Raw genomic sequence first — 27,209 nt, forward strand, 5'->3', positions numbered from 1 at the left:
TACCTTTTCTCAGTTTAAACATTTGATATGTCATCCATGTTCTATTCTGAATAAAATATGGAATTTTGAAACTTCCACATCATTGCATTCCATTTTTATTTACAATTTGTACTTTGTCCCAACTTTTTTTGAATCGGGGTTGTAGCATAATACTAATTAAATGCTAATTTGCATAATTAGTTTTCACTATTTTTTTTACTTTGTATTCAGTATAAAACCATCTATGTGCCCGCCAATTTCCATGTAAATATCTTGAAAAATAAAAAAAGTTATTAAGAAAAAACATTTGGTCTCATTCGTTAATGAGGCCCATTTTGGACCATGTGATCTTCATACAGAATATTATGCCAGTTTTCTAAAAATTAAGCTGTTTTTTCAATCTTTGATTTGTAATATCTCAAGAGCTGATAAACATATTTTAATTATTATGCAAAAAGTATTGTTGCTTAGCATTCAATTCTGAATTCAATGAGAGTAGTTTCAAGCAATTTGGATTGAATTTGAATTTTCACCTTATATGCCTACAACAAGGGACCAAAATAATGTTTCTTGGCTCAGTTAAATAGGTGAAAATATGTTTGCTTTGGAATCTGTGCTAAATATACCTTTTTATTCCATCCACATTCACTGGATATGAGCAATCGTGTGCTCTGATTGGCTACTCTACTACAAGGCTATCAGCTCATATACCGTGAGTAGAGAAAAACAAAATGGCGACGCGTGTTGCTGAACCAACCAAGGATGATAAAAACTCTACTCGAAAACAAAACCCCAGAAAAAAAAGCAACAAAATATGGAATAAAGGTATTTGATTGTCAGAACATCTCTTTTTTAAATTTAAGAATTATTATTATGATAGGGGGCGGCACGGTGGTGTAGTGGTTAGCGCTGTCGCCTCACAGCAAGAAGGTCCTGGGTTCGAACCCCGGGTCCGGCGAGGGCCTTTCTGTGTGGAGTTTGCATGTTCTCCCCGTGTCCGCGTGGGTTTCCTCCGGGTGCTCCGGTTTCCCCCACAGTCCAAAGACATGCAGGTTAGGTTAACTGGTGACTCTAAATTGACCGTAGGTGTGAATGTGAGTGTGAATGGTTGTCTGTGTCTATGTGTCAGCCCTGTGATGACCTGGCGACTTGTCCAGGGTGTACCCCGCCTTTCGCCCGTAGTCAGCTGGGATAGGCTCCAGCTTGCCTGCGACCCTGTAGAAGGATAAAGCGGCTAGAGATAATGAGATGAGATTATTATGATAGGATTTTTTAAAAAAATGCTACTGTTATTTTGCCAGTTTGTTTACATTCTAAGTGGAAATTATTTTGTCTGACGTTTTGTATAAAGTTTTTATTTATCGAATTTGTAAAAAATAAAAATGCTCTGTTTCTCAAAATCCAGTGAATATGGATAGAATAAAACAGTTATTCCACTCAATCTTGTCATACATGGCTTATAGCCGACTCGGCGCTATGCACCTCATCGGCTATCAGCTCACGTACGACTCGATTTTGTGGAATAACAGTTAAATATAAAATGTATTTATCGACTATTGTAATTGTTTGTGAGTGCAACAATGGTTTAAAATATATAATACCCACTAATAATAAAATGATTAAAGGTATAGAAAAAGAATAGATGAAAGAGCAGTCATACATTGTATAAATGTTGACCTAACAACAGTTGGTTAATTAAATGGTTTACTAGATGGGCACTCGGTTGAGTGTATACGGTACCTCTGCCAAGCCACATATTTGAATGTGAATCAATATCTAATCAATTGTTCCTTGGCCCATGGCCCACTTTTCCTCCAAATTTCATCAAAATCCATTCACTACTTTTTGAGTTACGTTGGAAACAGACAAAAAAAAAAAATATCCTGGATCCACATACATATCTGGATTTGCTTCAAAATCTAATTGATTGTTCCTTGGCCCATGGCAAAGGAACAAAGTTGGCAGAGGTAATTAGCCCACATCCCGCATACACTACTTGCAGTATTTATCTGTACTGTTTCTTACAAAAAGAAAATACTGAAATAAGAAATGCTACATCACAACCTGCAGAATTTCAAGCCCTATAGTGTGCCAGTGTAATACAAAACCATAGGCTGTTCTAGTTTCCATATATGGCATGATGGTTTCCATCTATTCATGACAGCAGCACGAGTTTTAGTATGTGGTTGTCTCTAGGTCACCAGACACGTGCATGATGTGTGTACGCACATCGCAAACAGCTCTTACACAATTGCTGAGCTTTTACTCAGTGGCACCTGATTAGCGCTTTGCTTTGCTCAGACGTTCCCAGCTGTTATGTGATGCCCTTGAGCTACATTCACTGGGAAACTGTAGAGCACACTTCTGTAAGACACATCGTGTCTTTCTGCTGGCTCACTGAGCATGAGTGTGCAAGCATGTGCTCGTATCGCAATGTTCAGATGTCCACATGTATTAATCACAGGAATGTGTAACAGTTTCGACTTTGTGAAGTATTCGACTGGACACCATGAGGACTATAACTTTTGCTTTAATTAAAAAAAAAAGAGCCAAAAGATTTCACATTACCAAGGTTAAGAGGGAGGTGTAGGTATAGAAATACAAAGGTGTGTGTGTGTGTGTGTGTGTGTGTGTGAGTGAGAGAGAGAGAGAGCTCTGTATTACCATTTATGGCTCCACAATTTCACCCGATCCACACACTCCTCTTTGTGTCAGAGGATTTCATGACGATACTGTAGGAAACGGGCGTTACTTGTCATCAGGAAAGAGGAACTAAACCAGCACTCGGGTATCACCCAATACGATTTTCACTTCTCTGTTTACATCTTTTTTTAAATTTACAACCCCAAAGCAGAAAAAGTTGAGATGTTATGTTGAAATTGAAACTTAAAGCCAAAACAATGACCTTTGAAGCAATCTTTGACCTGTATTGCGGTCAAGACAATACAACAGAATATTATTTGATGTTTTACCTCATGATTTTTTTTAAATAAATGTATTTTACAGAATTAAATATACACTGAACAAAAATATAAACGCAGCGGTCCATATTTTATGAAATACTCATCACTGAAGAGCACTGTGCTAGTGGCCAGCGTACATGTGCCCGAGCCCAGTCCAGACGAGAACGTCGTCGCCCAGCAGTCAGGTCCAATCCTCGATGAGGTCTACGTGCATGGAGGCCAGCTTCTCTGAGTCGGTTTCTCACAGTTTGACAGCTGACCCTGCGATTGTGTCTCCCCATGGTCTCATCTGCGGTCCGTGTTGCAGTCCGGCACCGATCACGCAGGTGGGTCAGATGGATATGCCGGTCTTGTGCTGGAGTGGTGACACGTGGCCTGCGTGCATGTGGCATGTTGTCTGTGGTGCCATGCTGCTGAAATCGTCGTCGGAGGCAGACTATCGTGGAATTATGCACCCCCAATTGACGCCCTACAGCTCTGATGGACATTCCAGCCTGCAGCATGCCAGTGGCTCGTTCCCAGTCGATTCTGGTCATCTCTGGCATCTTGACATTTGAACATTTTTGTCATTTTAGGGTGGCCTTTTATTGGCCCCACATAAAGGATGGTCATGACATGCATTACTCAGTGAAATTTTTGTCTGCAATGGTCACACCCGACTGGATCATGGATTATCTCAAGTCTGGGCACTGCTCAGAACTTGAGTAGAGGGACATTTTTTTTTTCAAAAAATGTTTACTGGTATGCTATACTATCATTTGATGTGGGCAGAAAAAAAAATCAGTATCGGATGTACAAAATAAATAAAATCTTTAGGTGCTGCGTTTATATTTTTGTTCAGTGTATTATAATGATATAACATATTTCATATAATTAGTCACACACTCTCTATTGGGGACAGAGGGGACAGGCACCCTCTTCTTCCACAGCCATGCCTTTGTAATGTGTGCAGAATGTGGTTTTGCATTGTCTCATCTCATCTCATTATCTCTAGCCACTTTATCCTGTTCTACAGGGTCGCAGGCAAGCTGGAGCCTATCCCAGCTGACTACGGGCGAAAGGCGGGGTACACCCTGGACAAGTCGCCAGGTCATCACAGGGCTGACACATAGACACAGACAACCATTCACACTCACATTCACACCTACGGTCAATTTAGAGTCACCAGTTAACCTAACCTGCATGTCTTTGGACTGTGGGGGAAACCGGAGCACCCGGAGGAAACCCATGCGGACACGGGAAGAACATACAAACTCCGCACAGAAAGGCCCGAACCCGGACCTTCTTGCTGTGAGGTGACAGCGCTAACCACTACACCACCGTGCCGCCCCGTTTTGCATTGTCTTGTTGAAATATCGCTGGTAAAGATGTTGTCTTGAAGGCAGCATATGTTGCTCCAAAATCTCAGTGTACTTTTCTGCATTAATGCTGCCATCACAGAAGTGTAAGTTACCTTTGTCAAGGGCACTGACACAACCCCATACCATGACACACCCTGAGTTTTGGACTTGTTTCTGGGAACAATCTGGATGATCCTTTTTGTCTTTGCTCCAGAGTATACGGCATCCATTTTTTTTCCAAAAAAGACCTGGAATCCTGATTCATCTGACTGTAATACACATCTGCCCTGTGTGATGGTCCATCTCAGAGAAGTCAATGGCACTTCTGGACACAGTTAACATCAGGCTTCCTTTTTGCACAGCTAAGTTTTCACTGACATTTGTGGATGTAACTCTGGATAGTAGAGCTTGATAAAGGTTTGTCAAAGTAATCCTGAGCCACTGTGGTTATATCAGCTATAGATGAATGCAGTAGATGAATCCTTGATGCAGTACCATCTGAGGGATCGGAGATCACGGGTGTTCGGTTTAGGCTTGAGCCCTTGACCTTTATGCACCGAGATTCCTCCAGATTACTTCAATCATTTAACAATATTATGTATTGCAGAAAGTGAAATATCCAAATCCCTTCATATCCTTCTTTGAGGAACATTGTTTTTAAACATTTAAAACATTTTCTCATATATTTGTTGACAAACTGGAGATTCTCGGCCTATCTTTGTTCCTCAAAGACTCGGCCTTTCCTGGAAACTAATTTTATACCAAATCATGATTACAATCACCTGTTGACATCACCTGTTTCAAATCACATCATTATTTAATTGTTTTACCTCATTTCTAGCCCTAACCTGCCCCCATCCCAACTTTTTTTGGAATGAAGTTGACGAGAAAAAACATGAAATACCTTGGGTTCATACTGTCTGCAATGAAATACAAGTTAAAGTAAATGTAGAAATCACTGCTTTCTTTTTTAATTTGCATTTTCCATAACATCCCAAAGATTTCTCATTTGGGGTTGTATTAAAGGATAATTCCCAGTATAATCAGCTCATTGTTTCACTGCAGAAATTTTAGCTTGTAGCTTAAATGCAAGAACATGAACAGTTGGAGATAATGTGCATTGTGAACTGTCGCGGTTGTTGGCATAGTTTCTGCTACAGTGCTGCTTGAAAGTTTGTGAACCCTTTAGAATTTTCTATATTTCTGCATAAATATGACCTAAAACAGCATCAGATTTTCACACAAGTCCTAAAAGTACATAAAGAGAACCCAGTTAAACAAATGAGACAAAAATATTACACTTAGTCATTTATTTATTGAGGAAAATGATCCAATATTACATATTATATATCTGTGAGTGGCAAAAGTATGTGAATCTTTGCTTTCAGTATCTGGTGTGACCCCCTTGTGCAGCAATAACTGCAACTAAACGTTTCCAGTAACTGTTGATCAGTACTGCACACCAGCTTGGAGGAATTTTAGCCCATTCCTCCGTACAGAACAGCTTCAACTCTGGGATGTTGGTGGGTTTCCTCACATGAACTGCTCACTTCAGGTCCTTCCACAACATTTCGATAGGATTAAGGTCAGGACTTTGACTTGGCCATTCCAAAACATTAACTTTATTCTTCTTTAACCATTCTTTGGTAGAACGACTTGTGTGCTTAGGGTCGTTATCTTGCTGCATGACCCACCTTCTCTTGAGATTCAGTTCATGGACAGATGTCCTGACATTTTCCTTTAGAATTTGGTGGTATAATTCAGAATTCATTGTTCTATCAATGATGGCAAGCCGTCCTGGCCCAGATGCAGCAAAACAGGCCCAAACCATGACGCTACCACCACCATGTTTCACAGATGGTATAAGGTTCTTATGCTGGAATGCAGTGTTTTCCTTTCTCCAAACATAACGCTTCTCATTTAAACCAAAAAGTTCTATTTTGGTCTCATCCGTCCACAAAACATTTTTCCAGTAGCCTTCTGGCTTGTCCATGTGATCTTTAGCAAACTGCAGATGAGCAGCAATGCTCTTTTTGGAGAGCAGTGGCTTTCTCCTTGCAACCCTGCCATGCACACCATTGTTGTTCAGTGTTCTCCTGATGGTGGACTCATGAACATTAACATTAGCCAATGTGAGAGAGGCCTTCAGTTGCTTAGAAGTTACCTTGGGGTCCTTTGTGACCTCACCGACTATTACATGCTTTGCTCTTGGAGTGATCTTTGTTGGTCGACCACTCCTGGGAGGGTAACAATGGTCTTGAATATCCTCCATTTGGAGACAATCTGTCTGACAGTGGATTGGTGGAGTCTAAACTCTTTAGAGATGGTTTGTAACCTTTTCCAGTCTGATGAGCATCAACAATGCTTTTTCTGAGGTCCTCAGAAATTTCCTTTGTTCGTGCCATGATACACTTCCACAAACATGTGTTGTGAAGATCAGACTTTGATAGATCCCTGTTCTTTAAATAAAACAGGGTGCCCACTCACACCTGATTGTCATCCCACTGATTGAAAACACCTGACTCTAATTTCACCTTCAAATTAACTGCTAATCCTTGAGGTTCACATACTTTTGCCACTCACAGATATGTAATATTGGATCATTTTCCTCAATAAATAAATGACCAATTATAATATTTTTGTCTCATTTGTTTAACTGGGTTCTCTTTATGCACTTTTAGGACTTGTGTGAAAATCTGATGATGTTTTAGGCCATATTTATACAGAAATATAGAAAATTCTAAAGGGTTCACAAACTTTCAAGTGCCACTGTACCGGTACATGTTTTTCTCTGCACAAGTCATTTGTCTCCATGTACTGTTCTCAGTTGCTCTTCTTCCTTGTGTTCCTCTTCATAAGCCATGTGTACTGTTCTCTACTTCCCAGTGCATGTACTGTTCATGGGTCATATTGACACTGGGGAGCTGAGATAGAATATAATATTTGAAATGACCAACCTCAACCTCATCTGTTTTTTGGGGAACAAAATAAGACGCATGACTTGGAAATGCTCCTCCCAGCAGGTTATCAGGTATGAGTGCACATAAGACATGGAAGTAATCTAATAGAGTGAATTCACCTGCAGTATCAGTCAAAAGTTTGGACACACCTTCTAAATCAATGTTTTTTTCTTTATATTTATGAATTAAAAATTGCTTCATGTCTTTAAGTAATGATGGATGTCATTTCTCTTTACTTAGTTGAGTGGAATAGGGCTGTTTACTGTATTTTTATTATTCACTATTTATTGTTTGGTCTCAAACGCATTAAGAAGACAAGAAACTCATCCACCAATTAACTTTTAATGAGGCACAGCTGTTAACCGAAAAGCATTCCAGGTGACTACTTCATGAAGCCGGTTAAGATAATGCCAATAGTGTGCAAAGTGTCATCAAGGTCAACGGTGGCTACTTTGAAGAATCTAAACTATCAGACATTTTATTTTGTAAACATTTTTTTTTGTTTACCACATAATTCCATATTTGTTCCAGATATCATTTCATAGTTTTGATGTCTTCAGTGTTGTTCTGCAGTGTAGAAAATAGTCAAAATACAGAAAAACCTATCAGTGGGGGTGTACAAACTTTTGTCTGGTACCATGTTTGTTTGATTTTTGACAAACGCAGCTGGTGTCAGTTATTTTACCACTTTTTGAAATCTGTTTTATTCTCGGGTTAAAATGAGGATGAGAGTATAGCAGATTTGCCAAAAAGTACATCAGAAAAAGATAAAAAGTCTGTCATATTTTATGTTGTGTAGAGTACATAAGCCAAGCACACAATGTTGCATGTTGGAAAACAACAACAAGCAACAACAATAACAACAACAACAAAATCCTTTTTGTTATAGGCACACTTTAAGTCTCATCTCATCTCATTATCTCTAGCCGCTTTATCCTTCTACAGGGTCGCAGGCAAGCTGGAGCCTATCCCAGCTGACTACGGGCGAAAGGCGGGGTACACCCTGGACAAGTCGCCAGGTCATCACAGGGCTGACACATAGACACAGACAACCATTCACACTCACATTCACACCCACGGTCAATCCAGAGTCACCAGTCAACCTAACCTGCATGTCTTTGGACTGTGGGGGAAACTGGAGCACCCGGAGGAAACCCACGCGGACACGGGGAGAACATGCAAACTCCGCACAGAAAGGCCCTCGCCGGCCACGGGGCTCGAACCCGGACCTTCTTGCTGTGAGGCGACAGTGCTAACCACTACACCACCGTGCCGCCCCCACACTTTAAGTATAAATTAAAATCGAGCATTTTGGCCCTGACAGGACACAAGCATTATTATTATTATTATCATCCATCCATCCAGCCATTATCCATAACCTCTTATCCTGTGCAGGGTCGCAGGCAAGCTGGAGCCCATCCCAGCTGACTATGGGCGAAAGGCGGGGTACACCCTGGACAAGTCGCAAGATCATCGCAGGGCTGACACATAGACACAGACAACCATTCACACTCACATTCACACCTACGGTCAATTTAGAGCCACCGGTTAACCTAACCTGCATGTCTTTGGACTGTGGGGGAAACCGGAGCACCCGGAGGAAACCCACGCAGACACGGGGAGAACATGCAAACTCCACACAGAAAAGCCCTCGCCGGCCCCTGGGCTTGAACCCAGAACCTTCTTGTTGTGAGGCAACAGTGCTAACCACTACACCACTGTGCCTCCCATTATTATTATTATTACCTCACCTGGAACGGAGTCCACCAGGGGGCGAGGTATTGTTTTCGGTGGGGTTTCTTTCTTTCTTTCTTTTTGTTTTTTTTTTTTGTAAATGATGTTACCTGAAAACGGCTGGACCGATCTTCATGAAACTTTCAGGAAAGATTGGCATTAGTCTCAAATAGAACCTCCAACATTTTGGGGGTCATCCGGTCAAAGTCAAGGTTTTTGTAGCTACTGCTTCATATAAAGGTGGTAGCCACTATGTCATCGTGCTGTAAGAATGTAAGAGTGTAACAATCGCGCAGTATGGTGTGAGAGCAGTATGGCGTGTTCTGATTGGCTGAAAGCAGTACGGTGTGTTCTGATTGGCTGATAGCAGCAGAGAATCAGAATCAGAACCATGTTTATTGGCCAAGTATGTTCACACACAAGGTCAAAATCAAGGTCAAGGTCACCAAAAAGGTCAAAATAGTTTTTTTTCGTGATATCTTCCTTCATCGTAAGTGCAACTGGGCAAGGTTTGTTTTGCTTGGCAACACTTGTTATTGTTGTTACAGTTAAGGTCAAACTTATTAGCCTCCATGAAATTTTGAAACATTACTATAAAATTCCCCCAAAATTTGTAACACTGACGTAATTTTAAAATATCAACCATTCACAAGTGTTATTCCATAGTATCTGGTGCATTTTGGAACGTAAGATTAATATTTAAGTATCCTTAATCTCAAATATAGTGAAAAATGGGGTGGTCAAAATTATTAGCCCCCATGCAATTTTCTTGCTTTTAAAACACACACGACCAGCCTGTCAACTTTCAAGCCACACCTGTGCAGTCAATTAGCTCCCAGACAACACCTGAACATCCAATCAGCACTGATTGTTACTTAAGGGACTCGAAGGAACAGGCCTAGAGGCAGTTGAACACATTTCTGAGAGGGGTCTGCGTTTAAAGCCATGCCGAAGACAAAAGAAATCACTCTGGACCTCAGAAAGAAAATAGTTGAGGGAGAAGGCTATACTGTAATTTCTAGATGTTTCACAGTCTCTAGAACAGCTGTGCAATGCATCATTGCAAAGTACAAGGAGTTCCATTTTGTGCCTAACAAACCTGGGCGTGGACGAAAATGTAAATTATCTCAATCCCAAGAGAGAAAAATCATCAGGGATGTTGGCAAGAATCCCCGCACATCCACCAAAATGATTGTTGCTGATCTTGCCTCTTCTGGGGTTGAGGTCTTGAGGAAGACAGTAGTGAGGGCTATTCATCGTGGAGGGCTCCTAGGTCATCGCTCAAGAAAAACCCCATTACTCCAAAAGCGGCATCTCAAAGCCAGACTGAACTTTGCCCATGCACATTTGAAAGTTAAAGATGAGTTTTAGAAGTCTGTCCTTTGGTCTGATGAGACTACACTGGAGCTGTTTGGGCACATGGATGTTGCCTTTGTTTGGCGAAAGAAGGGCGAGGCCTACAACCCCCAAAATACAGTTCCCACAGTGAAACATGGTGGTGGGAGCATGATGTTATGGGGCTGTTTTGCTGCCTCAGGCACAGGGAGCCTTATTCGAGTGCATGGGATCATGAAAAAGGAAGATTATGTTGACATTTTGAGGGATAACATCAAGACATCTGCTCTTAGTCTAGGCTTAGGTCACCGCTGGGTCTTTCAGCATGATAATGACCCAAAGCACACATCGAAAGTGGTCCAAAACTTCCTAAAGGACACCAAAATCAAGGTCCTGGAGTGGCCTGCACAGAGCCCAGACCTCAATCCCATTGAGAATCTATGGCACATGCTCAAAACAAAAGTCCATGCCCGAAAACCATGCAATTTGGACCAGCTGGAGCTCTTTGCCAAGGAGGAATGAGCCAAAATACCTACAGAGACATGTGCCAACCTTGTAAAGGACTATCCAAAGAGGTTGATGTCAGTTGTGGCACAGAAAGGGTACACTATTGACTATTGATTGTCAGGGGGGCTAATCATTTTGACCATGTCATTTTTCTGTTTTCTTGTTACAAGTCAGAGCATGAATAAAATATCATCATCAAACTTAGTGGCCATTCTGTCTTTTCTCTTTTGGAATCATATAAACTATACACATTTTTGGAAATTGTCATTTTCATGGATAAACAAAGAGTTATGTCTGATTTCACAAAGGGGGCTAGTAATTTTGACCTTAACTGTAAGTGTTGGTAAATGTTAATTTATGGTTGGGTCCGTCACAGTTAAATTTTACTGCTTAACATTAAAATGTGACTTAAAGCATATTACTCAGGAGCAAGCATGAATTATTCAGTGAAATGAACAGTGAATATTTGTAGCTACAAGAATAATGAATATAAGCCCGGGGCTTTAACAGAACTTCATTAGTTTGTTACTTCATCAGTGTAACAAGGTGTTGGGTAAATATTGTAGCATCAAAAACATCATAAATGTCATCTGAAAAATTACAATTCAGTTCCGAAATATAGATTTACCTGGTGGCGTTGGGGTCCCAGATAACCAGGTCTGCATCAGAGCCTTTGGCAATCCTCCCTTTCTGTGGATAAAGGTTGAAGATTTTGGCTGCAGTGCTGCTGGTGACTGCCACGAATCGATTTTCATCCATTTTGCCGCTATGCTGAGCAAAGCAAATGTTAACATTGTGAGTGCTTTGCTCTTATCGCTCTTATCCCCTGAGTCTCTATCAACCTTCTGCACTAAAAATCAAACTGCTACTCTTCCACTCCATGAATCAAAACACACCATTAGAGCAAAAAAGAGAAACGGTCTCATAGATCATCTGTGAGACATACCCTTTTGTTCACATGTGCATTTTAAAACCTGATTTATCTATTTTTATCAATTTATCTTTATATTTATCATAATGTTTATATATTTCCGACAACCAATGAGATTTTAGTGTATAAGAGAAAGCTTAACTAGTAAGTGCAATACACAATACATTTGCATAAGTAGAAAACTGCTATGAAAAGAAAATATATTCAAATGTCAAATCCACTCACTGCACTGCAAAAAAACTGAAAACTGAATTTGAGGAGAAAATTCCTTAATACTTGTGAAATTATCTTGCTGCATGGACAGATAATTTTACATGACATCTTGGAATAAATTGGTTACAATCTAGAACTAGTTTTAATAATCTCAGAGTTGGTGTCTTGTTTTCTTCTACACTGCAAAAATGATATCTTAACAAGTTAGAATATCTTGAATATAGTTGAAACGATCTAGCATTTCCTATTAGAAAAATACAAGACACCAACTCTGGGATTATTAAAACTAGTTCTAGATTGTAACCAACTTGTTCCAAGATGTCTTGTCAAGTAAAATGATCTGTCCATGCAGCAAGATAATTTCCACTAGTATTAAGGAATTTTCTCCTCAAATTCAGTTTTCATTTTTTTTGCAGCGTGAAAGGTTAGAGACCTAATCTTATCTAACCAGAGTTATTATAGTTTTGAAATTTTCATGAGTTGTAATTTTTATTTAGTTCTTCAATTGGTTTATTTTTTATTTTATTTGTTTTTATTTCAGTTTAGTTTTAGTTAGTTTTACAAGTCCATGATTAGTCTTGGTTTTATTTTTATTTTGATGAAGTGACAGGTTTTTGATGAATTTTTATTTAGTTTTAGTGTTTGTTTTAATATTTCAGGTATTGCCCAGCAAGTATCTTCTTCTTCTTTGGAGTTTTACTGCAGTCAGCAATTACTGTCAACTAGAAGTTGTCCGTTACTGTCTCAAGGGGTAAAACAAAACAGACATAAAAACGAAACTGATTTTACCTGCAATTCTACTTTGTTTTAGTTCATGTTGCATTGTTCATTGTAGTTTTTATTTAAAAAAAACCCCCTAATTTTTCACTGATAGTTTTAGTTTTCATTAACAGTATTAACCCTGGCCCTAATGCACCTTTAAAATAAACCAGTTTCTCCATATTGTACATATCTGGTTTAGTTTGACCTCTAAAACTCCCCAGAAAGCCAGACTTACACCAGTTTCACTGGCGTTACTGAACAATTAAACAAAGAACAGACAAATAATAAATATATTTAATATCCTACTGGGCAAGGAAAAAGTCAAATGTGCTGCTCAGTCATATATTTTGGTTGCCGGTTAGCTATCCATCCATCCATTATCCGTAACTGCTTATCCTGTGCAGGATCGCGGGCAAGCTGGAGCCTATCCCAGCTGACTACGGGCGAAAGGCGGGGTACACCCTGGACAAGTCGCCAGGTCATCACAGGGCTGACACATAGACACAGGCAACCATACATGCTCACATTCAAACCTACGGTCAATTTAGAGTCACCAATTAGCCTAACCTGCATGTCTTTGGACTGTGGGGGAAACCAGAGCACCCGGAGGAAACCCATACAGACAAGAGAACATGCAAACTCCACACAGAAAGGCCCCTGTCAGCCACTGGGCTCAAACCCAGAACCTTCTTGCTGTGAGGCGACAGTGCTAACCACTACACCACCGTGCCGCCCTGGTTAGCTAGTTATGCCATTATAACACATCATGTTTACCCCTTAGATAGAATAAGTTTTGCCTGTGAGATGTGGTGCCTGTGGCATCTCATGTAAAAAAACTACAAGGGCAAACAGCAGAGTTTATACCTCCACCAAGCCACATATTATCAACATCAAAGTCAAATCACTTGAACCTAGGATAATACTAAAGCAAATTTCATCAAAATCCGTTCAGTTTTTTGAGTTACGTACATTGGGAACAGACAAAAAAATAGTCCTGGATCCACATAACTGGATTTGCATCAAAATCTAATCAATCGTTCTTTGGCCTATGGTCAAAGGAAAGTTGGCAGAGGTAACAAAAGAACCGAGTCTTGCTCAGATCTTTACTTTCTGGTATAGAATGCATGTTAATGAGCTAGCCAAAGAATTATATGATGCTTTTGTGCACTTGGTTTGTTTCCATGTGCCTGTATGTCCCTGATGTCCCCTGTATGTCCCTGTGGTACACCAGCAGCTCTGTGGCAGACAAGAAAGCCCTTCAAAGAGTCTCTGCACAGAAGATCATTGGCTGCCCACTGCCCTCTTGAGAGCAACTCTACACCACCCGTTGCCTCAGCACAGCCACCAACATCTTAAAAGACCCTTCCCACTCTGGACACCAGCTTCTTGAACCACTGCCCTCTGGTAGACGATTCAGGTCCATTGCATCATGGACAAATAGACTAAAGAACAGCTTTTACCCGAGTCTCATACGTGAACTGAACAAAGCCAGTCACCTACACAGATGCCAGCAGTACGAACAGAAACAGAACCGAACGGTAACACAAACTGTCTACACCTCTACATGCCTACCTCTTACCTGAATAGTATATGTTTTTACAACCACATGCACCTTATTCTCTCGACTACCTATATTTATTTATTTATTTATTTATTTATAATGTTCCTGCTCAACTGTACTCTGTCAACATAGCCAAATGTGCACTTATCTTGTACAGATCTGACCCCCACATACTAAGTGTTTGATTCAATACACCAACTGGATTGCATGCTTCAATTTCACTGTACTGTATGGTGCACTGACAATAAAGGAATCTTGAATTTTGAATCCAGAAATGATAATCTGTTACTCTGAACATTAATTACCTGTATCGTATTAAGTAATGCCTCGGTCACAACCGGCCGTACGTGCTCCTACGGCCGGTCTACGTGCAAAAAACGCAAGAAACGCACGGAGGGCGCGCGTGTGACGTGCTGATTTTCGAGCCGTAGACTGGCCGCAGACCGGCCGCAGAGGTTCTTTGTCATGTCAAACAAACTCTACGGGCGCTTACGTTTTTTTCAGGTTGCAAGACAAACTTACAGCCAACGTGCGTCTTTCTCCACGAACAAAAAAACCGCAGCGATTTGGGAAACGCCAAAAATCGCACGGCCAAAAAATCGTACGCCCGGTTATGACCTAGGCTTAACCTATGTAGTGCAAATATAGGCTACAGCATAAATAAACCTTGACTCATGTGTGTAGTGCAGCAGGTGTGCTATAGTCACTACATCAAGGTGTGTCACAACACCATGAAAAACATTGTTTAACATACCTTACATACATAACACAATGTACCCTAGCTACATCCCAAATGAAAACTTATGTCATTTTGTAAATGCCATTCAGTATTTTTTTTTCTTTTCAATTCAGAAATGACTGTTATCCAGCAGTTGCTCACAAGCTCAGAAGTTCCTGGTAATACAATGAGCAATTAGTTCTCTTTTGAGTCTGGTTCCTCCGAAGGTTTCTTCCTCATGTCATCTCAGGAAGTTTTTTCTCAACAACATTGCCTCTGGCTTGCTCATTATTGATAAATTTTGAAAATTTTTGGGGGGTTGTTACCAAACGTTGACACTGGTGACAGCAATCCGATGAGAGAAAACTCAACAATAAAATGATGGGATAAAATGAGTAACTGAATAATAAGCTTCGGGCTTTAAAGGGTTAAGACTTAAAATACAAAATCAGTCATCAACATTTCTGTACTAAAAAAAAACCACAAAAAACCTAGAATATCTAGAAGGAGGTGACTTACCACTCCTTTCTCCCAGATGACAGACATGCGATCCTCCACGCCGTTAACACCGAAGGGGATTTTAGTGAAGTCGTCTTTGCCCAGAGCTTTTTGGCAGGTGGAGAATGTGCAGTTATCAGTCCCGGTTACACTCAGATCATCACTGAAAATATGAAATATCATTAATGAAAATGGAGCCTGAGTGGATATTTTTTGAAAAAAAGTATGTCGTCTGACTATACAAAATTATGTGGTGGGACATAAGGATCACTACTGTAAAATAAATTTCTCTGCTAATATAATGCATGACTTTTATTGATTTTGTAAGCAGTCATGATGACTGGAAAGGTAGTGTACTTCTGAATCAGATCATAAGCTTTCATGTTTATTCATGAGAACTCAGTTAAAGCCTGTAGTAACTGTGCTCTTGAGAAGTGTTGTGCATACTTAGCGAGTAGGTCCATGAGATAGCTGGGTGTACTGGGGTCTGGTCTTAGCGGGGGTGCCATAACATATCCTGCTGCATGTGCCCAGTCCTTGTGCCAGTAATGAGTGCCATCAGAACCCAGGCCAGCAGCTATGGGCTCGCCAAACACCGCTCGCCCTGAGAAGCATATTGGATAAAGATAGAGCACAGGAGTCAATGTACAGTACCAGAAATACAAGGTGACTGATTTAATCCAATTTCAATTTGATTAACAGAACCTCTTACAGTTCACCTGAAATAATGTACATGTTAATTTATTTAGAATTTTAACTTTTTTAAAACTCAGATTATTGATTAATTTTTCATTATGAAAATTATTCTAAATGAATCAAAATTATACTTTGGTTATTAGCTCATCCCATCATCCTGCCAACAGGCGATGACATAATGCCATAATGTGTTGTCCGTCGTTCGTTGTATGTCCAGCGTTGTCCACATTTCACGAAAATCACTTCTTCTCTCTCAGTTCTTCACTGATTTTTCTTCTTTTTGGTAGGAAGGTAGGTCTGCCTGGGGTGCATATACCTTCTACCCAAATTTGCATAATTGCAATTAATAATGAGGATATGGAGTAATTAAGCCCTAACGAGCAGTTTCCACACAAATCGCTTCTTCTCCCTCAATTCTTCACCGATTTCGATTCTTTCTGGCATGAAAGTAGGGGTAACTAGGGTGCATATAACTTCTATCCAGATTTGCTTAATTACAATTATTAATGAAGTTATGGATTAATTAAGCCTTAATGAACAGTTCCTCGCCATTTTGGATTCTTTCTGGTAAATAGGTAGGTATTCCTAGGGTGTATATAGCTTGTATACAGTGTATATAGCTTGCAACATTTATTGTGCAAAGCAACCCACTTTAGCTCATTCCTTCTGGACTAGACGGGGCTGGAGTGAGCTACGCCATCACTGATGGTCTCATTTTAGACTTTCATTTTCAATTAAGGTTTAATATCAAAGTCACCCACCGTTTCTGCGAGCATTAGCCACCACTTCAGCAGCTGATTTGCTCATAACGTGCACCACATACAGAGGGCAGTTGACAGTGTGGGCGATGGTGATGGCACGCTGAGTGGCCTCCGATTCCACCTCCTCAGGGCGACAGAGTTCATGGCCCTCAGGTCCTGTGATTCCCAAAGACAGCATTCTCTTGGCCCCCTAGATGCACTCAGAAAATAGACATTTTATGTTCCAAAATGTAGAAATTTCAATGTACTGCTGAATCCTTCAGAACAAAGTTATACAGATTGACTTGACTTAACTGCTTTCAGGTACAGTTTGTTCATTTGGATACAACTAGCAATTCAAAAAAAGCCCTTATACAAGATTTGAAATAATCACTTATACTGTAAAAGAGCAGTCACAAAATGACTGTACAATGGCCATCATTCCCTGGAACCTTGTGCGAGTAACAACCCTGAACCACAGTTACATATAGTATGTCTATACGTGATCCCTAACTGACTAGATGAGTGTGAATCACTTGGATATCAGCAGCAACAATGCCATGAGAAACCGAGTCACCTTAGGACTTGTTCGAAAAGTATCTGGAAGCGTACTCATAACACTATGGGGGTGAAATTGACCTTGTAGAACCCGGATAAGGTGAACATTGACACGCATATAACAGCAACACAAACTTCCTGGAATAAGTGGAATAACTTCCTGCCTATAAGTAATTCCCATAAGGAAAAGACACTGGCAAGGCATGAAAACTGAACTAGACGTTCCAAGGCTGGACACCTTGTAACCCTATTTGTTGTCATAGGAAAACTCACTCAGCTCAAGTGAGTCTAAGCAGCTCAATCACTTCCACTTGACCTGCCTCTGCAAACTATTTCATATCAAGTGGCAGGACAAAATTCTGGACATGAAGGTCCTAAAATGGGCTGGACTTCCCAGCATTAACACTCTTCTGAAGAAAGCCCAAGCCTGATGGCCTGGCCATGTTGTCAAGATGCCAGACAGTGTGAAGGCAAGCGCTCATCTGGGGGGCAGAATAAATGTTTCATGGACAATCTCAGGGTGTCCCTTTAAACCCTAGAAATTGATCTCAACTCCTGGGAGTTGCTTGCTCAGGATAGTCCAGTATGGCGAACAAAGCTCACCGGAGGCACACGTGCAGTAGAGATGAAATTCATTGTCAAGGCCCAGAAGAAACGAGCTACACGGAAGGCTCGAACTATCACCACCCCCACTGCAGCATCCACCCACGTGTGGCCAACATGTGGGCATACCTTCAAAGCCTGGATTGGCCTCATCAGTCACCTCTGGACCAACAACCACCACCCACCTAATTGAAGTCATGGTCATCTTTGACCCCAAAGGATAAATATCATCATCAGTAGGAATACTCGCACACCAAGTATCCAAGCAGAAGATGCTAAATCTTTCTGTCCATTTTGGTCATTAGATCTATTTGGGAAAGAAGCTGCCAAGGTGATCTAACACCTACAGTAACTCATAGACAGCTTGGTAGAGATAGATAATAAGCCTGGAAACATAACAATGAAATCCCACTCAAGCTAGTAGCCACAGAGTTCTGAATGGCACCAAAAGTATAAATACACTCACCAAAGCCTAAATAGATGAAAGGAGATGATAGTAGAGAAGTCTATTGCTCGCTATAGAGGACAGAAGACCTGTAGTCACAGGCAGTTACACTGATCCAAAATACACATAAGGTCTGAGTACATGTGTACAAGGTGAGAAAAAGAATGGGAATGATACCAGTATGACAAAAGTATTTAGATTAAATACACAATCTGGCCAAAAGTTCATGGACACCTAACCATCACACCCATATGGACATCTTCCCCAAACAGTTGTCACAAAGTTGGAAGCACCTGTGCACAATGTACCGTGAGTTGGCCAAGTGTTTAGCATGTCTGCCTCTTGACCAGGAGCTCATGAGTTCCACTCGTGGTCAGGTCATAAACAAGACCATCATAAAAATGGTACCTGCTGCCATCTGGCGAGACATGCCACAATACAGATGTGAGTAGAAAGTCATTCTGTCACAGTTATCAGAGGACCAGCCTCTCACTTAAACCATAGGCAAGAAGCTGAGGGCTATAAACACAGAGCTCAGGGCCACCTGATGTGGCATGGGAAGGATTTTGAAAAAAGTGCACAATGTGAGATATATGAAGACATGGTTTGCCAAGGTTGGTGTGTAAGAACTCGAGCCCTGACCTCAGCCCAACTGAACACTTTTGGGACACGGGCTGTATCCCAGACCTCCTCACCTGACATCAGTGCCTGACCTCACTAATGCTCTTGTGGCAGAATGCCCAGAAATCCCCACAACCACACTCCAAAATCTAGTGCAAAGCCTTTATAGGAGAATGGTGTTTATTATAACAGCTAACGAGAACTAAATTTAGAATATGATGCTCAAAAAGGGGGCGGCACGGTGGTGTAGTGGTTAGCACTGTCGCCTCACAGCAAGAAGGTCCTGGGTTCGAGCCCAGCGGCCGGCGAGGGCCTTTCTGTGTGGAGTTTGCATGTTCTCCCTGTGTCTGCATGGGTTTCCTCTGGGTGCCTTGGTTTCCCCCACAGTCCAAAGACATGCAGTTAGGTTAATTGATGGCTCTAAATTGACCGTAGGTGTGAATGGTTGTTTGTGTCAGCCCTGTGATAACCTGGTGACTTGCCCAGGGTGTACCCTGCCTCTTGCCCATAGTCAGCTGGGATAGGATCCAGCTTGCCTGCAACTCTGTAGAATAGGATAAGTGGCTACAGATGATGGATGGATGCTCAAAAAGGATGCATGAGTGTCATGGTAAGGTGTCCACAAACTTTTAGAGTCCATATAGTGTATGTGTTCAAGAAATTATCCAGGTAAAATCCCAAAGCCCCTGGTGGCTAGAAAGGGTGAAAAAACCCCACAGTTCTGCCAGTGATCACTGATAACTAATCACGATACCATTTCTACAGATGAGTACCTGTGCAGTAGTTATACACTGGATAAACAGCTGGTTGACTCTTGTGAAACATAAAATGCAGGGCTTACATGTAACGCTGAGCTCATTTGAGGTTCTATTATGGGTGTTATTGCGGTATTCAGTTTGACTCGTTTATAGCCTTTTCATAAATACATATTTGCTGCCCTCCAGTGGTCCTGTTAAGTATTCAGTCGTGATTCACGCTCTGTCCAGGTATTGTCCAGCTAAGAAAAAAAGTCTATTTTATAATTAATGTTCAATAATAATAAAAGAAATGCCAAAATATCATTCATTGTTTCATCTTCAGCAAGTCCTTTATTGTAGTCAGGGTCACAGTGGATCCACCACCATTGCAGGCCCAGTAAAAACATTTACAAAAACAGTTCTAAAAGTGGGTGGCACGGTGGTGTAGTGGTTAGCGCTGTCGCCTCACAGCAAGAAGGTCTGGGTTCGAGCCCCGTGGCCGGCGAGGGCCTTTCTGTGTGGAGTTTGCATGTTCTCCCCGTGTCCGCGTGGGTTTCCTCCGGGTGCTCCGGTTTCCCCCACAGTCCAAAGACATGCAGGTTAGGTTAACTGGTGACTCTAAATTGACCGTAGGTGTGAATGTGAGTGTGAATGGTTGTCTATGTGTCAGCCCTGTGATGACTTGGCGACTTGTCCAGGGTGTACCCCGCCTTTCGCCCGTAGTCAGCTGGGATAGGCTCCAGCTTGCCTGCGACCCTGTAGAACAGGATAAAGCGGCTACAGATAATGAGATGAGAATGAGTGAGTTCTAAAAGTATCAAGTTATAAAGGCAAAGAGATGGCATACAATCGAACCAGCTGAGTTTACTGTCCAATCAAGCTCATCAATGTAGAAAACACTATCAAGAATCATGCCAATCCAGCAATTAGGCCTTCTAATGCTACACATGATACTGTGTATGTATATCTGAAGATGGATACTCCACCAGACCACAGTGGCGACCTTAATGATCAGCGGCCTGCCCTGACCTCAGTAAAATGTTTTAATACATTGAAATAAGCAAAGACTTGCATACAAAATTAGATGTCTAAACATTTACTTTGAAAAGCATGTTGAGGTGAGTTTTGCTAATTTGTGAACATGAATTAGCTACATTTAACTAAGTTAGCCTGTTTCCTTTGCTAATGCCAGATGAGATCTTACAGTAGGTTAGCATCAGTTCTATTAGATTAACTGGCTAGGTAGCAAGTCAAATTCTAGCTAATGGTAGCTCATAGTTATTTACCTGATACTTTACTTCTGATTTATGAGTTAATTAGCAATCTACTTGCCATTAGTCATGCATATGATGAATAAAAGGAGGCCAAAATGGTGTATTTGTTTTAAAACTAAATTAAGTTTCTCACAGTTTTATTCAAATAAAATTAATTAATTTATATTGGGTTAAAGTAAGATTTTGGCACATTATCTGTATTTACCTCCACCAAGTTTGTTGGAGGAGGTTATGTTTTTGCCTCAGTTTATTTGTCTGTTCCCAATGTAACTCAAAAAGTAATGAACAGATTTTGATGAAATTTGGACGAAAGGTGAGCCACGGGCTGAGGAATAATCGATTAGATTTTGATGTAAATCCAAATATGTATGCGGCTCCAGGTTTGTTTGTTTTTTGTCTGTTCCCAATGTAACATAAAAAGTAGTGGATGGATTTTGATGACATTTGGAGGAAAGGTGGGCCATGGGCCAAGGAACAATTGATGAGATTTTGATGCCAATCCAGATATTTGGCTTGGTGGAGGTATGCAAACCAACTAGTTTCATTCAAGTGTCATTCCTCAGTGAACCCCTGCCAAGGTCTAAAAGTCTTTATAAATAGAAGTAATGATGGGAAATAAACAGAGATGGTCAATTTCTACCCCTCTACCCTATCATTTACATAAACTGTATCGTTTATATAAACTGAAGCAATACTTTCTGTTCTAATTGGCTTTAAATGCAGTTTGCATTTTTAATAAAGTATGATATACTGTACCATTTGCATGGACCCTGAACTCACCTTGTTAATATTCTAAACAGACACACGGCTCTGTATGCTTTGCTTCGCTTTGTGTGATGCAGACACACTAGCATACTTTATGGATGTTTTACTTTTTGCAGGTTCACTCTACTAGTCACATTCACAGGGAAAAACACGGTGTTATATTTAACTGGCCTATAATCTTAGTCTTAAAAGAAAAAAATGGAACTGCAAAGTGGAACTTTGGTCTCTACTCCCTTATCTTATCTAAACAAATAACCCAGATATGTTTATTTGCATAGTCATAGCATATTTATATTTTACCAGCTTTTTCATTTAGATTTCTACTGAATTTATGCACACGACACAAACAAAAAGATTGAAAATATGTTTAAAAATAAAAAAAAGGTTTGTGACTTTTTTTGTCCAACATTATGTCTATGAAATACACATAGATAGTTAGACAGACAGACAGACAGACAGACAGATCGATAGATAGATCAATAGACAGAGAGAGCATAATTATTTCTCCTGTGCTGTATTTTTTTTTATTTTTTGCAATGTTTTTGGTATAATATTTGAAGAAAATTTATGAGAATAAATTTTATAAGAAAAACACAGAATTTATCATTGGAAAAAAAAAACAGTTTTGCCGTGGTTAAAATGGATTTTATAACTGTCTTGGAATTTCAGTAAGACAAATTTATGTAGTAACCTGAAAAACTAAACCTTGTAGAGCTGTAAATGCACATTTTAAACTCAAACAGTTGTCAATAGTTTGTAAGTCATAGAACACAACCAATAATTACTGCACACATTTTAATGCAGTGCAAAAAATATATATAATCACAAGCAAAAACATCTATCTTATAACAAATATTGTCAGTATGAAATGATTATAAAGTTCATATTGAGAATTAGAGTGTTCTGACTATTTTGATAGACATGTTCAATAAATTCAGGTTTGAAATTGTCTTATCTTGTTGTGAGAGATGCTGATAGAATATAATCATTTCAAACTTAAAACTAGAAGGACACTCAGTAGAGTGCATACCTCCACCAAGCCACAGATTATCAATATCAAAATCAAATCACTTGAACTTAAGATAATACTAAAGCTGTCCACCAAATTCCATCAAAATCCGTTCACTACTTTTTGAGCCACGTTAGGGAAAGGCAAAAAAAAAAAATCTGGACCTACATACATATCTGGAGATGCATAAAAATTTACTCAATTGGTCAATTTTTCACCTCAAAATTTCAGCAAAATCCATTCACTACTTTTTGAATTACGTTGGGAACAGGCAAACAAACAAATGATGGCGAAAACATCACCTCCTCCAAGACAGTTGACAGAAGTAATTTGGAAAATGTCTCGAAATAGGGTCAATAATCTTATATTTGAGAAATATTTGATCAATTTGGCTATAGTCTAATGTTAAGATTTTTAACCATGTGAAAGCCATGGCCTAATGGTTAGAGAAGCAGTTTTGGGACCAAAAGGTTTGATTCCGATTTGATTCCCTGGACCAGCAGGAATGGCTGAAGTGCCCTTGAGCAAGGCACCTAACCCCTACCTGCTCCCCAGGCTGCTCTGAATAAGAGCGTCAGCTAAATGCCTGTAATATTAGAGAGTAGTTTAGACAGATTTTTCACATTTCATCTATTTGCACCAGACACTTCATGGAACGCCATACTTATTGCTGCTACACTACTAATTATTTGCATCAGACACTTTCAGGAATGCTTATGGAACATTCTGGAACTTTATGGAACTGATGTACTTCTGGAACTTATGGAATAGATATACTTACCTCTGCTACAGTACACTACCAACCAGTCTACAATTTACAGCATGTGTTCTGTGCATTTATTTTTCTGTTCTGTGTGATCTTTGTCTTGCACTGAACTCACACTCTTGTGGATTTGCACTTTATGTATTCTTATGTACTCTTATGTGTTGCCCCATGGTCCTAGAGAAATTTCCATTTCGAATGTATAAAAGCTAGATAGAGGGTTGACAATAAAAACCCACTTGAATTCATTTGTTTGTTTATTTCTAGAAAGTATGCAGTCCCTTGGACAAAAACTGTTCTTATTTACAGTGACAGATAAAACAGTACAATTCTACAATTCAGTTCTAGAGCAGAGCAGGTCTGGGGTATATTGTCACAGCTTTAAAGCACAACCTTGTAAGGAATTCCTCACTTTAAATATTAATACGCACTCATTCAGTGCTCCTTACCTCTGCAATCAGATCTCCGTTCTCAGCATGGACTTGTGCTATGGCTCCAATATCTTTACAATGAGAGAAAACGGAGTAGAGCTCGTCATCGCGCAGCATGAACACATCTTTATACGCCATAAACATCTTGAAGGAGTTTACTCCTTTCTCTTGGACAATTGTTTCCATCTCTTGTTTTACCTAAAATCAGTCAATAAATCAGTCAATTATTGATTGATTAATTAATTACACATTTATTAATGATATATTGGTTATATTCATGAATTGTGGTTCAGGAATTCATTTAAAATGCATTAGAACATGTATAGAAGATGTATGTGTCCTGGAAACATACATCTGTATGCTCTGATGTATTTTTACATGAACAAGTACAATATTGAAAGATTTTTTGAAAGATGAAACATTGATGGCTCAATTTCTTAAAATTCTTCCTTCAAAGTACGTCACCTCCATCATATTGTGGACGTACGTCTACCAGCAGCAGGATTCCCATATATATTATTTGTGCCTATTTACGTGAATATTATTAATACTGTGAAAACCCGTGATAATATTCAGGATTTTGACTCAAATATGCCAGCTGCCTTGTTCGAAAATCAATGCAGAGTGCATACTAACTAGTGACTAGACCAAAAAAACATTGGGATTAACAGGTTGTACTTAGTAACATACACTATCACCCCACCAGGTAACAGCGACATGGAGGGAATAGTCACAGCACACTTTTGCATCAGCAATCCTCCTCCATCTGTCATATGCCTCAAGCAGAGAAGTTCCTTTTTGTGGGATGACAAAATCCAGGATCATAGTAGTTCCTCCGGCTACTGCGGCCTGCAAAGAAAGCACAGCAATCCAGGCTAATCTTGTGAAGTTGTTCACAAAACCAGATTTAAATGAATTAATTCATAAATCATTCGCATGGGGCATTAACACAACAATGTGGTACTCATGAAACTTCAGTTCATTGGAAATAAATTTACATCCTTGGAGTTTGTGTAAATCTAAAGAGACTCATGAATGTGAACCTCAGCTGATCAGATTCGAATCGTATCATTGGTGGTGAGTTACTGCAATTTTATTGTATTCCAGGGGAAGCCATGGCCCAATAGTTAGAGATGGAGCTTTGGGACCAAAAGGTCACTGGTTTGATTCCCTGGACCAGCAGGAGTGGCTGAAGGGCCCTTGAGCAAGGCACCTAGCCCCTAACTGCTCCCCAGGCTGCTCTGGGTATGTTGTGCATCGCTCTGGATAAGAGCGTCTGCTAAATGATATTAATGTAGTACATTTACAGTAGGGCGGCAAGGTGTTGTAGTGGTTAGCACTGTCATCTCACAGCAAGAAGGTTCTGGGTTTGAGCCTAGTGGCTGACGGGGGCCTTTCTGCGTGGAGTTTGCATGTTCTCCTTGTGTCTGCATGGGTTTCCTCTGGGTGCTCTGGTTTCTCCCAAAGACATGCAGATTAGGCTCTAAATTGTGGCTCTAAATTGACCGTGAGTGTGAATGGTTGTGTGTCTCTATGTGTCAACCCTGCAATGACCTGGCAACTTGTCCAGGGTGTACCCTACCTCTCACCCATAGTCAGCTGGGATAGGCTCCAGCTTGTCCGCGATCCTGCACATGATAAGCAGTTATGGATAATGGATGGATGCAAACAAGTTGTTTTTTAGTATTTTGTTTTATTCATGCAATTATTAATTATACTTTATTTGTTTACATGGGAGATGTGTAGCCTGTACATCGTAGATGTGAACTTGTCATGACACATGTTGATTTAGGTTTGAGTATCTATACTCTCAGAAAATAAAGTACATTATTGTACCTTTAGGGGTATAACGGCTTGTCACTGGGGCAGCACCCTCCAAGGTACTTATTTATACCCCTTGAGAACATATATATTCCTGTTTGGCCCTAAAAAGGTACACATAGCTACCTTGAGGTCCAACAATGAGCCCTTGGGGGTACATTAATGTAGACTGTACCTAGGGGAACAGAAATGGACTCCTCCTGTACCCCTATTTCTCATCTCATTATCTCTAGCCGCTTTATCCTTCTACAGGGTCGCAGGCAAGCTGGAGCCTATCCCAGCTGACTATGGGCAAAAGGCGGGGTACACCCTGGACAAGTCGCCAGGTCATCACAGGGCTGACACATAGACACAGACAACCATTCACACTCACATTCACACCTACGCTCAATTTAGAGTCACCAGTTAACCTAACCTGCATGTCTTTGGACTGTGGGGGAAACCGGAGCACCCAGAGGAAACCCACACGGACACGGGGAGAACATGCAAACTCCACACAGAAAGGCCCTCGCCGGCCCCAGGGCTCGAACCCAGGACCTTCTTGCTGTGAGGCGACAGCGCTAACCACTACACCACCGTGCCGCCCTACCCCTATTTCTGACACTAATAATGTACTGCCACCTTAAACACTAAGGGAAGCACATTTATGCTGGTAAATAACAGGATAAAATAGCAGATAGATAGATTTTAGGTGTTTGTTTATGTTTTTCCATCACCCTGTGTTACCTTTGTACCCAAGAAGAAATCATCCACTGCCACAGTGCCCATGAACTCCAGCTCCATATGCGTGTGTGTGTCTATTCCTCCAGGCAGCAACAGTTTACCGCTGGCATCCAGCACCCGAGTTCCCGTCTCTGGCACCTGCAGCTCGGAGCCCACTGCCTGGATCACCCCGTCCTCTATAAACACATCAGCCAGCTCGGAGCACTCCTCATTCACAACCTTACCTCCTTTAATCAAAATCCGGCCCCTGTCAGTCATCCTTAATTAAAAATTCACAAATATTATCTTGTATTATAATTGGACAAACTAATTTTCAGGTTGTAAATCCAAATACAAAAGTGTTCAAAGTCAGAGTGTCTTTTTTTTTTCGTCCTGTGTTTTTCAGACCTGCAAAAGATTTTATAGCTACGAATCCTGAAAGGTGGAGTGTTTTTTTTCTTTCTTCCCCCCCACCTAACTCCTCCCTCTCCCATAGACTAATCCCTGAGTCTACATTTCTCACAAACACTATTTTTTATTATT

At 40.5% G+C, this 27,209-nt stretch overlaps 1 protein-coding gene across 1 annotated transcript in view; it reads right to left on the reverse strand.

Moving 5' to 3' along the window:
- dpys (dihydropyrimidinase) overlaps window positions 1-26,945 on the reverse strand; it is a 35,866-nt gene extending 8,921 nt beyond the window's left edge. Inside the window, exons 1-7 of the mRNA XM_060900936.1 lie at window positions 26,691-26,945; window positions 24,834-24,992; window positions 24,162-24,341; window positions 16,959-17,148; window positions 15,949-16,105; window positions 15,523-15,664; window positions 11,447-11,589 (exon numbers count right to left, since the gene is read on the reverse strand). Coding sequence (XP_060756919.1) covers window positions 11,447-11,589; window positions 15,523-15,664; window positions 15,949-16,105; window positions 16,959-17,148; window positions 24,162-24,341; window positions 24,834-24,992; window positions 26,691-26,945 — 1,226 coding nt within the window. The remainder of the gene's footprint in view (window positions 1-11,446; window positions 11,590-15,522; window positions 15,665-15,948; window positions 16,106-16,958; window positions 17,149-24,161; window positions 24,342-24,833; window positions 24,993-26,690) is intronic.
- Window positions 26,946-27,209: the final 264 nt, after the last annotated feature.

The sequence above is a fragment of the Neoarius graeffei genome, chromosome 19, assembly GCF_027579695.1.
Source record: "Neoarius graeffei isolate fNeoGra1 chromosome 19, fNeoGra1.pri, whole genome shotgun sequence".
Taxonomy (NCBI): Eukaryota; Metazoa; Chordata; class Actinopteri; order Siluriformes; family Ariidae; genus Neoarius; species Neoarius graeffei.